This window comes from Chelonoidis abingdonii, chromosome 5 (genome assembly GCF_003597395.2).
Source record: "Chelonoidis abingdonii isolate Lonesome George chromosome 5, CheloAbing_2.0, whole genome shotgun sequence".
Taxonomy (NCBI): domain Eukaryota; kingdom Metazoa; phylum Chordata; order Testudines; family Testudinidae; genus Chelonoidis; species Chelonoidis abingdonii.
In genome coordinates this window covers 122,762,923-122,776,805 of record NC_133773.1, presented here as the reverse complement: position 1 = coordinate 122,776,805, position 13,883 = coordinate 122,762,923, and the positions used below count along the sequence as shown (strand labels likewise).

The window sequence follows — 13,883 nt, the reverse complement described above, 5'->3', positions numbered from 1 at the left end:
AGCCCGCCAGGGGCTTTCCCTACATAAGCAGTGACCCCAATTTGAGAAACATTGTTCTATATTATGGCATGAAGAAAATGTTCTGTGAATAGACAGGGACTATGTCTTTGCATACCATTCAGCAAAATTATCTGGCACAGCTCATAACTGTACTGTTTCTATACCCTACTATAAATGTCCAGTAGTTGCTATTAAAAGCCCACATTTACAAACAGTTACTAAGTGTGAACTGGGCTCTGATTATATTCCTTTGTACCCAGGATGCACAAGTTAATTTCATCCCTATCACGACATCTTGCAGGGGGTTCAGTTTCAATCTTATTCTTTCGGATGGCCACAGTGCCACAGTCATCCATAGCTTTGTCATTGCCCGGATAGAATGCAGCAATGTATTCTACTTTGGGCTGCCCTTCAACGTTACGTGGAAGGTTCAGTTAGTCCAGAATATAGCAACCACCATTGAAACAGAGCAGACCACTGCCATGTCATAATACTGTGTTCTGTGCTCTGCACTGGCTCCAGTTCCTCTTTTGGGTACAGTCCAAGGTGCTGATTATCATCTCAAAAGCCCTAACTGCCCTATGACCTGGCTATCCTATTACACTTTGCAGAAGTTGTCATTGGCCAGAATGCTCTTGTTGTCTGTCCGTGTGGTTTCATTCCTAGAGGCTGGCAGCAGAGCATTCTCCAGGGCTCTGAAATGTTCTTATCTTGACTAGTAGTTAGCTAGAGCTTGTGTCTAGCCACTGTAAGAGTGTGGTTCAAAAGCCACCTTAATTTGCCTTTTTCAATGAGTTTGCTTTGTTGGAGGTATCCTAGGAGAGAATCAGTTGATTAACTCCTTATGGATGAAGTTGTGTGGTTTTAATTATTTAATTTGGAAATGGCATCCATGTAATATAGCAATGCAATTCCTAGGCAATGGACCTAATAAGAACCTGTAATACATAAGCAACAGTTTAAAATTGAACCTCACTGTGAGTGGGGAAGGCTGAAGGTTCTGCAGCTTCTTGTCATGGGTATGAAAGTAATGTGCATCCGTACTATATTTTTAAAGGGCTTTGCAATAGAAAATTGTTACAAAGTACCAGTTAGCTCCATTAAAGCATCATCCTTAAAATGTGCCAGTTTTGATTAAAAAAAAAAATTGAACAAATTTTAGCAACAATGATGCCATCACAGATGGAAGAGGAAGAAAGGGAGAATCTCACAATTCCCAGTGATTGCCAGCCTCTGATCTTACTGAATAGGCAATTCTCCATGATACAGTCTCTAGAGGATGCACTGTTTCCAACAGAATCAATTAAGCATATAAACAGCCTCATGGAAGGCAGGCAGTTTTAAACAACTCTTTCAAGCTTTGTTCTTGGTGAAAGTGTTACTGTGGCACCAGCCATACAACAATCATTACCATTGCATAAATATTTTGTTTTCAAACAGTTTAAGGGCAAAAAAAGCTCTGCAACTGCAAATGGGATCTTGGGAAAAGGAAGAATTTTAAACAACCAACAGAAGAAATCTGAATCAGCATCAAGTGTGAAACGCACAGCATCGAGTAAGTGCATCTCTTAACAATCTTCCTTTGTGACTTTGGGCATTAGGAAACATGGCATGTCTTTCCCACTAGCAAGCAAGGTAAAGACCAGACAGGTGGTGCTAGTGGGTAGATTCTTTTAATAACCATCACTTTGGAAAGACAGACTGGTTACTTAATTCTGAACTGACTTACATCAGAGTTAATGAGGAGTATTAACTACATTGAAGTCCATGTAAAACTGGTGTGAAATCAGAATCAGTCCCCGGATTTCTGGTTATCATTTGATTAACATATGGAATCATTAGGTAAACATCAGCTGTGTGCTTGGAGCTGTATAACTGCATAAGTGCATATGATCTCTCCCTTGAGGATTTTATAATAATCCAAAACAGGAACAAAAAAATAACTGGTTCAAACACACAATTCATTGGCTGCTGGTATGAATTTTTGAGATTGTGGCAAAAATGTTGAAGAAGTAGGCCTCTCTTTTCAAAACCTATCTTACTCATAATTTCTGTAATAAAATGTAATTTTTCAGCGATACTGATTATACAATCATACATTCTAAAGTTCCAGGAATATTTGAACAGGTTTTGCAGGTCTCAAATCTAAGACTACAATTGAACCGAATTGTGTAAATTGAATAATAAGCTTCTCTGGCCTCTGTCAGTTTTTAACATTTCATTATTCTTAAGAGTATATTTGTCCGTCTTTGTTATGTTCCCCTCTTAGCATTTGAAATGGTGAGAATGCATATTAGGACACCTGAGTATTTTAAAATGCTCAGAGGGCTTTTTTAAAATACACTTCGAGCACACAAACGCTGTTTAACCAAAATTTGTGACACTAAACACAGGGCCGGCTCCAGGCCACAGCGCGCCAAGCGCGTGCTTGGGGCAGCATGCCACAGGGGGCGCTCTGCCAGTTGCTGGGAGGGCGGCAGGCGGCTCCGGTGGAGCTGCCGCAGGCGTGACTGCGGACAGTCCACTGGTCCCACGGCTCCGGTGGACCTCCTGCAGACACGCCTGCGGCAGCTCCACCAGAGCTGCGGGACCAACTGACCACAGAAAAGCCTGCGAGAGGTCCGCCGGAGCCGCGGGACTGGCGAGCGGCAGAGTGCCCCCCGCGGCGTGCCGCCGTGCTTGGGGCGGCGAAATTGCTAGAGCCGGCCCTGACTAAACACCTCTGTCTGTCTGTATTATACTGAAGTATTCATGCTCATATCGTTGCTCCTGCAACTTTCTTTGGGATATTGCATTTTTACTAACTTTGATGACATATAATGGTGACCAAAGTGAATAATAATTTTGTTTTGTCCTGAACTCAGCAACCTAAAAAATAATTCTAGTAGCCTTATGTGGCATTTTTAATCAAGAAGAAGAGAAGTCAGGAGAACTTTCAAGAGTACATTTTTCTTGCCTTAGGATGAGGTGACCAGCCTTAGCACTTAGACTGTTGAATTTCAGGCTTGTTTTTCATTTAGTAACCTCAGTAAGTACTAGCACCCTCTTCTCTTACCTCGAGATTTTTACTTGGAATGTTCTGTTATTACATTTCTCATGCAAAGGTCTTCTGGAAAAGTTCTAGGGGCCCAACCTGGTTGCGGTACTACTATAATATAAAGGTTTAATAATGATAATAATACAGATGAAACTAATGACATTTTATAAAAATGTAATAGTGTGTTACAGAAATTAATCTATAATAGTCTGGGATTTAATAATCTAAACATTTAATTCTAGATTTGGAAGGTTATAAAACCCTTTGACATGTTGTGGAGTTCAATAGGTTTGAAATATAGAAAAAAATCTGAGGTTCAGCCCCTTTTCTGCGGGAAAGGGGTGTGTGAAGATCCCTGATTTAAAAATGTTAGAAGAGTCTGGGCCAAGAAGTTTCCTAGGCAGAGAAAAGAGGGTGGGATGTCTGCCATTTCATCAGAGTGTATTCTTACTGGGAGAGAAGAGGCACATGTCTGGGGACCTCAGCCTTTTGCCTGGGATGGAAGTGAAGGAGGAGCAAAGGTTTTCCAACTTCATTCTTCAGAGATTGAGGGCTTGTCTACACTACTGGCTGGGTCAACGGGCAGCGATTGATTCAGCAGGGGTCGATTTATTGTGTCTAGTACAGATGCAATAAATTGACAGCCAATCGCTCTAGTGTCAACTCCAGTACTCCACTTCAACGAGAAGCACAAGGGGAATCAATGGGAGAGTGTAGATCTAAGTATGTCGACTTCAGCTGAAGATTAATGTAGCTGAAGTTGTGTAACTTAGATCAATCCCCCCCCCCCCCCATTCACTCACTCCCCCGTAGTGTAGACCTGCCATCAGTCTGGATAGGCAGAGGAAAAGTTTTGCATACTTATCAGAACCTGTTTTGTTTGCACTCTCAGGCAGGAATTCTTAGAACAGGTGTCTTGTAAGGTATCTGGTATTTTCCATTTCTTCCAGAAGGTTCTTGAAAATAGGACTTTCTCACATTTCAGCATTTGTGCTTCAGATCTCAGCAGGGATCAAGAAGTGTGGGAAAAGCCAGTGAAGACAGAAAAGAAAAAATGTTAACCCAACTTTCTCAAACATTGCAAAAGATTTTGGCGGGGTTGGATTTGATGGATAGTTGAAGGGTTGTTTCACTGCTTATTTTATCCAAAGAGATCCGAGGGGCCCACATCACAAAGTTGAGAGCAAGAAGTTTCAGGGATGTTTATATTTTGTTTGTCCCATCTCAAATTCTAATTAGTGATGTTCCTATATTCTGAGCCATTCAGAGAAGGAGTTAATAAAATCATCATTACTCTTTAATCTTTCCGTATAGATGCAGATCAGTACAAATATGGCAAGAACCGTGTCGAGGCAGATGCAAAGAGGTTACAAACTAAAGAGGAGGAGTTGTTAAGGAGGAAAGAAGCTCTGAGGAACAGGTTGGCTCAGCTCCGAAAAGAAAGGAAAGACCTGCGAGCTGCCATTGAAGTTAATGCTGGTATGAGGTGCTTTATTGTGTGAGAGCCTGGCACTCTGAAGAATTCTAGCTAACCAAATGGAATTCTTTTCTGGGGCCTGGAATGTGTTTTTCAAAATTCCAAACTACTTGTTACAGGTGTAACATGAGGTTCAGTTTTTGTGTTAAAATATGTAAAATTAGGCTATAATTGCTATGCAAATATATTTGTGCTATTAGTGCGTTTAACTCAAAAATACGCCATCACAATTATCAGCAACTCACAGAGAAGTAGGAAAGTTCGCCATTTTTTTAAAATCACTGGCTACTTACATTTTTGTGGTACAGAGACTAACTGAAAATTAATATGACTAGAAACTGAACAGGATGATGCCCCAGATGTAGCACTGAGCATTGTCTGAAGTGCAAAACATCTTACTTGAATGAGTCTGAAACCTTACGGTGTGTGTAGCTGTTTGGGTAGCCAAGCATTTTAAAGCATTTGTTCCTTATTTGTAAATAAGTGAACCCTGTTTAGCACTGAGTCCATCAACTGTAGCCTGTTGTTGGAATAGCACCCGTCTCTGGATTTCAGGCAGGAAGACTCAAGTGATTCTTGAAGATAAGTTACGGAAGCTGGAAGAGGAATGTAAGCTGAAGGAGACAGAGCGTGTAAATCTGGAGTTGGAACTGACTGAGGTGAAAGAGAGCCTGAAGAAAGCCTTGGCTGGCGGCATCACATTGGGATTGGCAATCGAGCCCAAATCAGGAACCTCAAGCCCACAGGTACGTCCACAGCTGAATGATTTCACAAAAGCTCCCAACCACGTGGGGCTCAATCCTATGAAATGGGATTCCTACATCCAGGAAAGTGGATGGAAGCTGAGAGTGTTCAACATCTTGCAGGATCAGGCAGCTGATCGATAAATCCATGAAAAGAAAGCAGCCAAGCTCTGTTTTGAATTATTTCCATTACTTGCCTGCAGCTGGTGTCCTCTTCAACAATGACATTGAATTGATATGTATGGAATTATAGGGAACATGTGTTACCATTTATATTGTGGAAGTGCCTAGAGGCCGCATCCACATTGTGCTAGGAGCTATACAAACATATAATAAGAGCCAGTCCCCCCCTCAAAGAGCTTAACCTCTCTAAACCTTTAATATCACAAGGGTCAATATGGACAAAATTTTTGTGTTGGTTCAATGGTCAGTTATTCTGTTGGTTCACTGTTCTGGCCCACCTAGTCACTGTTGTTCAGTCATTTAAAGGGAACTGAAGCAGCCATCATAGAGTATATAACTATTTACTTTTTTTTGTTTTGCTTATTCAGGAAATGGTGTTTGCCGTCCTAATGAGTGTAGTTCATGTTTGGAAAGGATTGTCTGTCAATGTACTTTTCATAACTTTAAAACGAAACTTTTAGTTTTCTGCGGTTCTAAATTTAAATAAATAATATATACATGAATATTTGGAAAAAAATTTACCCAGTTGAAGATTTTTTTATTTTTAAGAATATTTTGGAAGAAACATTGCCCAGTCTGAGATTTTCATTCTGTCTGCTCTGTCTGTCAGTCTCCAATTTTCAAGCATCGAACTCTGGAAAACTCTCCTATCTCCAGTTGTGATACAAGTGATACTGAATGTTCAATACCAGTGAACGGTGTGGCAGTACTGAAGAAACCTCCTTCATCAAGTAGTTCTCCGTGTCGAGGTCATGTCCTTCGAAAAGCAAAGGTGAGAAGATCTATTGTTTGACTTTCTTCTTCTGCCCTTGCCTCTCATGACATGTTTCTCATCTCTCCTTTATTCATGGGGAGGGAAAGATTAGTTCCTGCTGCTTGAATTTCTACGGGTGAAATTTCCCACCAGTATAGAGGGCTGGCCCAAGGTCTACATTCACACTGAGTGGTGCATGGTTTCATGCTGATCCTCTGAACAGGGATTAATTTCATTCTGATGGGGTAAATTTGGGGAACCAGATGACAGAAGAACAGAAATACTATATTAAGATGATAGATTTGACTCTCTGTCTCTCTCTGTTCTGTTATGGAGTTCCCTGTAAATGACCTGTGATACAGACTGGTCCTTTACTCCCTTCACCATTACGCTAATGGGTTTAGTCAATAAGCATTTAGTGTCATTGTTAAACCCAATGCTTTAGTAATCAAAAGAATATCAGATATAATCATTGCCAGCTGATGCATGAGCTAAATAGTTCTAAGCTGTAGTAATTGAAAATGTACTGTGCAAGCAACCATTCTTGCTGTACAATTAAAGTAGAAATCCGTTGAATTTAATTTGTTCTGACTAGTGCCTGGATGAAACTTTGCATTCCTACCCCATTAATATAGTCTTTAATAGACGTGCTGCTTGTGCTTTATGTTAAATGGGATTTTCATGATAGTTCTGTGGACCTGGCTGAATTGGCTAGTTAAGGTATGTTGCTGAACAACTCAGCCAGTATGTAGAAAGGGGTGTTACTGCTGGCATGGGTCTGAGATCTTTGTGTTGTTTTGGTCCGCTCATTGCTAACTACAGTTATAAACAATAATCCTACACATCTGTTCTTTATAGTGCACTCCATTATTTTGTCTAAAACAACCATATTTGTTGTATTTTAGGAAGCATTTAACATTTCATTGATGCTAAGATATATATTTTTTCATCCATTATATACGTTTGCAGTGTTGAAAGCAGAATTTACAAACAAATGCATTTTAGTAAAGCATTAGCGAGGGAACACCATCTAGTAGTTAGGACATGCAACTGAGAGTCAGGCGATCTGGGCTTTCCTGCTCTGCCACAAACTTGTCATGTGACATAAGGCAAGTCACTAATCCTATCCGTGCCTCAGTTTCCCCATTTCTGAAAAGTAAAGTTCTTGGGATGAGAGAGACTATATATTGGCAAGTTATTTATTCACTTACCGATGTATTTTACAACCTACAAGAGTTGCTCAGAATAGTGCCATGCAGCAAAATCTGCTCTGTTAGTTGTGAATGGAAGATTTAAAGAACACTGCTGGTTAATCAGAGCCTCTTCTGGAAAAAATCTTGGGTGTAGGATTAGACTATTTAAAAGAATATGAAGCTACTTTCCTATCAATGGAAAATAATTCCACATTCTGAATTCAGATTTAACAGCTGTTGCCACCTTTTCATAAAACCTCATGCTCCAAATATTAACAGTGAAATTTAGCTGAATTAGATAATACAATCCAAACTATACTGAGCTCATTCACAACTAGATACAGCCAAATTCCACCATCAGGTATGCATCTGCAACTCACATTAATTTCAAAGGGAGTTGAATGCACAAATATGAGGGTGGAATTTGGCACTTAGTGTTTTGGCTTTGTGTAGTTATGAGTAAGCCTGGAGGCCCATTTGGCCCGTAATGATTTGACTAATCAGTGGGAGTTGTATGTGAGCATCCGGAGAGTGGAATTCATTCAGCATATGTAACCTCCCTCAGTGTGTGTAGGAAGTGAGGCAAGTTTCATGTTTGTGCTAACTCTGAAGTCCTTAGCAATGGATACATTTCACAATATGTTGGCTGTGTTTGCGAGCCCTGAAAATTTTGGATACTTACCTGATCCACTTCATCTTTTTATTTTCTACCCCTTGTCTGCCTCCTCAGCTTTCCTCAGCTCTGTCCATTCTGTGTCCAACCCCTGGTGCACTAACTCTCTCTGCTGTGAACCTTTTTCTCTGTTACTTCCCTCATTTGAGTGTTATATGGCACAATGTAACTTCAGGGCTGTGCACACATTGCTGGAGTGGCTGCTCTCTGCAGCTCTCCCATACTTTGGAGCCTGTCTGGCAAGAGACTACTCTGGCACAAATAGTGCACTCTGAAAGGGAAAGCAGGAGGAATTAGAGCAACCCATCTAGCAGAGGGACTCTCAAACCTCTGTCCCCCTAATAGAAATATCTTTGACAATATAGGAACCCGAGAAGGTGTTCCAGAGAGTAACGGAGTCGGGGAGAGGCTTATGCTTAACAAACCAACTCAAATCTAACAGTTCAGACTTGGGGCCTGTTCTGTTTATGCATCCTTAAGGGCAGGGCTGGCTCTAGGTTTTTTGCCACCCCAAGCAAAAAAACCCAAAAACCCTCCAGGAGTGCAGCTCCTGAAATTGTGCTGCCCCAAGCACGTGCTTGGTTTTCTGGTGCTTAGAGCTGGCCCTGCCTAAGGGACATCAGATATGGGTCACCATGAGTGCTCTGCCATGACTGTAACATCAAAAAGGATCATGTAGTTGGAATGATGCACCTCTTTATCTTAACAAGATAAATTATTGCTGTCAAGCAACAGCAAGATATTTACTGGTTGTCAGTGAGAAAGAACTCTTAAAGATTATGGAATGAGTGACAAATTCAGGAATCCAGCATCAAGCCCAATTAGCGTTAAAAAAAACTTCCTAACTTAAGGATAATTTAGTTAAGTATCAAGGGAGGTTGTGGAATCCCCATTGTTGGAGGTTTTTAAGAACCTGTTAGACAAACATCTGTCGGGGGTGTGGTATAGGTTTACTTGGGCCTGCTTCAGCACAGGGGCCTGGATTAGATGACCTTTTGAGGTCCCTTCCAGCCTATATTTCTATTATTCTATCTCTGCAATGAGAATGGGGAAGAAGAACACACACACACACCCCCCTCTGATTGCTCCATAGATAATACTTCAGACGAAAGACTATGGCTGCATGGCCTCAGCCCATCCCTGCCCCATGTCCTGTGTCCTTGTGTGCAGTTGTTCAGGGAGTCCTGCAGATCTGGGTCATGCACTTAACTTCCGTATCCAGAAAGATAAACAGAATAAAATAATTAAACAATCAGTTTGCAAACAACTAGAAGTTGATAAGGGATAAGTAACAGCATGGATTTATCAAGAACAAATCGTGTCAAACCAACCTAATAGCTTTCTTTGACAGGGTAACAAGCCTTGTGGATAGGGAGGAAGCAGTAGATATGGTATATCTTGAATTTAATAACACTTTTATTACTGTCTCACCTGGCCGTCTCATAAGCAAACTAGGGAAATAGAACCTAAATGGACCTACTATAAGGTGGGTGCATAAGTGGTTGGAAAACCATTCCCAGAGAGTAGTTATCAGTGGTTCACAGTCAAGCTTGAAGGTGGGGTCCCACAGGGACCAGTTCTGGGTCAGGTTCTGTTCAGTATCTTCATCTCTGATTTATATAATGGCATACAGTGTACATGTATGTATAGACACATAGATTTCTATAATATTTCCCCATTTTTTATTTTTCCCTTCTAGGAATGGGAGCTGAAAAATGGAACATAAGCATTACAAATTTGTTTACTTTGCTTAAAGGCCTTGTTTCGTATGGACCAAGATGTAGGCTGCAAAAGACTCATCTGTAAAGTGGTGTCAAATGACAAGGTTTTATAATTATGTTCAGTTAACAGTAGCTTGGCCTTCATTTGACTGTACTCTGTCTACTGTATTACTGTGTGACTGTGTGCCCCTTTTTATTACCTGTAACTCTTTATTTCCAACTTTATTTGTAAAAATCTTAGTAAAAAGGAGCATATAGTTGCAACTGAAAGTTTACATTGCTGAGAGAGGTTAAACCAACAATGTAAATAACATTGCATCAAAAGTCCTGAATGGAAATCAAGACTGGTGCACGCTTTGAGACCCAGACGAAATCATATAAATCTAGATATGTTGTACTATTAAGGCTAATTTTGACGTTCAGAATTCCACCACCTGAGAGAGGACTTCTTTTCACAAGCTTGCTCATTAGGATTCATTCTGCTGTTACCTGGTCACTTGGCAGGAGATCGAAGAAATGTTTCCACGGGAACGACATGACTTGTTTGAGCTGGGAAGTCAGGAACTTTTCCCCATCACTCTTTTTGCTATGGTTATAGACAACCATGGAATGACAACTTATCTGTGAAGCATTTTTTTATACATTTTAGACTGATGCTTTTGTCATCAGGACCTAAAAAGCTGCCATGCATTTTAATATGTTCTTTTGATTGTTGCTGTTGTTCCTAAGCACCTGTTATCTTCAAACATCTCTCATGTAGTCTAAAAATTATTTGGGCATGATTTTAAGAAGGCCACAAAGTGCTTTTTATATGTTGCTTCATTTCTGCACCTCCCAGAAGAATCCCACTGACAGCCGCTAAAATTATTTTTTAAATTACAGCAACTTTAAAAGGCTCATGCAGTTTTGTTTTGCTTGTTTTAACATTGTTAAAGTCAGGCTTTATAACTCTACTGTATTTGCTTCCTGCAGTCCTTTCAGATCTTGAATAATATTTTTGAGGAAGTGTGAATTTCCAATCTCCTTTATACACAATGATGAAATAAGAAGTGACAGGACGTTTGTGAGAAAGGACTCATTTTCTTTTTGCCAAGAAACAGGGTTCTCCATTTAGTCTGTGAATAATTCAGAAGTCTGTTTTCCCTTTGTTATATGTATGTCTCTGCTGAAAAATCAGATGCCTTATTGCCAAACCCAACTGTCCGAAATTCATGAGTCAAGCCCCCAAATTAATGAGTGGCTTCCAAATCACAAAACTTTGGTTTTTTAAAAAAGTTATTTCTATTTGTCTTCTGTTTTTCGAGTCTTTAAAATGCACTCAGGTCAAGTATTGAAGATTATCTCCACAATCAGGAGGGCTTGAAACTAAAATTGAGATTTTGACATAATCACTTGTCTCCAGGTTCTGGGGCTTTAAATAAAGCACCAGATATCACCAGTCTCTTGATAAACACACAAGAGTTGGTAACATTGCAGATACAGACATCAAGGGAAGAATAGATCACTTGGCAACCCAGTCCTGCAGTTCTATGATTGGTAATAATTTACATCGCTTTGTAAATGTACACTGGTACATAAAACTCTGAGCCAGGAGCAAAAGGACATCCACGGATGTTATACACACATGCAAACTGCAGACTTACAAGTATCGGCTAAAATGTTCAGCACCCAGCAGCCCCAAAAATCTGGCCCCAGTTGTGGGCTCTGAGCACTTTTGAAAGAGTGGGTCATAATGGCCCACTACTAAGGGTCTGATTCAGTTACACATTAAAGCCAATGACAAGGCTCTCTCAGTGGTGCAGGATCAGGGCCCAAAATGGCAGTAGACCTTGTTGCCTCCCAGGAGTATGGCTTTTTTAGGGGCCACAATAACGCAAATACAGTGGGGAAATACATGTCAGCATTGTCTTTTATTCAACGCTGGCTATTGTATTGTATTTTAGATTGACCTTAACATTTTCTGTGTGAAGGGCACAAGTTATGCTGCATGATACGGACTACAGTACTATAGAGTATCCCAGAAACATCAGGAAAAAAAGTTTGATGCAAAAGTAAGTTCATTTAGGCTTTTTACTTCAAAAGTTATTTATTTGTATAGTTCACTAAATATTTAATTTATATCTGTACATATTTATGATGCAAATTAGGCCTCTAGTCAACATGTGATGCTGAAACAGTTGTCATTAATAAGTGGTCCCACATCAATAACATTGAACAGCCAATAGCCTAACTAATTTGAGTCTTTTTTCCCCCAGATTGGCTCTGTAACTTTTTTCCCCTTAGTGAGGAGTGACTTGGGGTTAAATTTTTATCTCATGCCTGACATGAGTGTGCCAGTTCCTATAAGCAAACAGAAACTGCAGGCTGCTTATAAGATGCACAACTCCATGTAATGATTCTTCCATTCTACCACATACACCTTTAAGAATGGGACCCCTAAATGCCTGTTCTAAATGACATATTGTGAACATATTGTGTAACTACATGTGCAAGTACATTGCTAACATTTTGCAATTAGCATACTAGCTAAGACTATTCTATATAATGGCCAAGGTATTGTAATATAGAATATACCAAACTCCAGAAATAGCCTCTTTCCACAACATATTCAGTGCTGTGAAATACTCATTTTTGCATGTTACTCTTACTGCACAAATTTTAATAAAAAGCAACAAAGTTTGTATTTTCATAGTTTTGAAATTTCAAAATTACCAGGCAAACTCAGCAATAGGACAGTTTGACATTTTAAAGAGAAAACTCTTGTATTTTAAATCATCACATTTCTATGTCTTTTGAGAAAATGTTACACATGTGCTTCCTAAACAATCTCCTATTACTGTATCAGGTGCTTTTTTAAATATTGGATCATAATTTTGGAGAGACCAAAGGTGTTTTTTATAGGATGATTTTGGTATTTTGATTTTTCTAACAGAATACTTAATTTAGTATCAGTTTTTCATTTTTAGACACGTTCAAATTAATTGGGTCTGGTTGTATGTTGTAAGATAATGTTCTCATAGTAAGAATGTAATTATTTCCTTATTGTATTTTTTAAAAAAAATCATATTTAAAAATCTCTGTGGGGAAAAAAGCATGCAAGAAACATGAAAAAAGCTTTTGTTTTATTTTTGTTATTGGATATGTTGGCAGTGCCCATTATAATTGTAAATATATTCTTTCTACTGTATTTCTCACTGTATTTAATTTTTAGAGACACATTCATGGAAAATCATGTTAAAAAAATCCAAAATCGACCCACCTGCAAGTGTGTGTCTTTAGCTTCATTTAATTTCTGTCTTTCTAGTTTATTCTCCAGGAAGTCTTAGAGTGTGAAAAAGGACTGGCGCCTACTAGGTGTGACAGATTTATGTGCATTATTAATAAAAATTACCCTGTCAAAACAAGAAGTGTTTATATCACTGTTTCTTTGTAATTGTTAACATAATTAATGCATAATATCTCAGCAACTCACTAGAAATACTCTGACACTATGGAGAAGAGCGTGGTATTAATACCTAAATCAATTAGAAGAAAATCAAAATTTACCTGGCTTGACTCATCTAAATGGTTTCTAAAGAGGCACAAGTTATTACCAGTCTTCCAGATACTTGCAACTTTTTTTTAAACTGCAGTGTTATTCCTTTAGCTTCTCAAAAACCTATTGTAAAGCTGATGCTGTAAGGCAGTGTTTCCCAAACTTGGGATGCTGCTTGTGTAGGGAAAGCCCCAGCAGGCCAGACCGCTTTGTTTACCTGCTGTGTTTGCAGGTTCGGCTGATCGCAGCTCCCACTGGCCGCGGTTTGCTGTTCCAGGCCAATGGGAGCTGCTAGAAGCGGCAGCCAGTGTGTACTTCAGCCCGCGCCGCTTCCAGCAGCTCCCATTGGGCTGGAGCAGCAAACCGCAACCAGTGGGAGCCACGATCAGCCGGACCTGCAGATGTGGCAGGTAAACAAACCAGCCTGGCCTGCCAGGGGCTTTCCCTGCACAAGCGGCGTCCGGTTTGGGAAACACTGCTCTAAGGCTAAATAAAGCCACACAAGTGAAACAAAGTTCAGAACATTTAGCATTTGTGGCAGGAGAAAACTGCAGCTGAGCAAAGCCT

At 39.8% G+C, this 13,883-nt stretch overlaps 1 protein-coding gene across 3 annotated transcripts in view; it reads left to right on the top strand.

The window, feature by feature from the left end:
• AFAP1 (actin filament associated protein 1) overlaps window positions 1-13,188 on the top strand; it is a 188,569-nt gene extending 175,381 nt beyond the window's left edge. For all 3 annotated transcript variants that reach the window (XM_075066611.1, XM_075066613.1, XM_075066612.1), the window contains 5 exons: window positions 1,441-1,555; window positions 4,352-4,516; window positions 5,070-5,260; window positions 6,051-6,212; window positions 9,760-13,188. In XM_075066611.1, coding sequence (XP_074922712.1) covers window positions 1,441-1,555; window positions 4,352-4,516; window positions 5,070-5,260; window positions 6,051-6,212; window positions 9,760-9,786 — 660 coding nt within the window. In that variant the 3' untranslated portion in view covers window positions 9,787-13,188. The remainder of the gene's footprint in view (window positions 1-1,440; window positions 1,556-4,351; window positions 4,517-5,069; window positions 5,261-6,050; window positions 6,213-9,759) is intronic.
• Window positions 13,189-13,883: the final 695 nt, after the last annotated feature.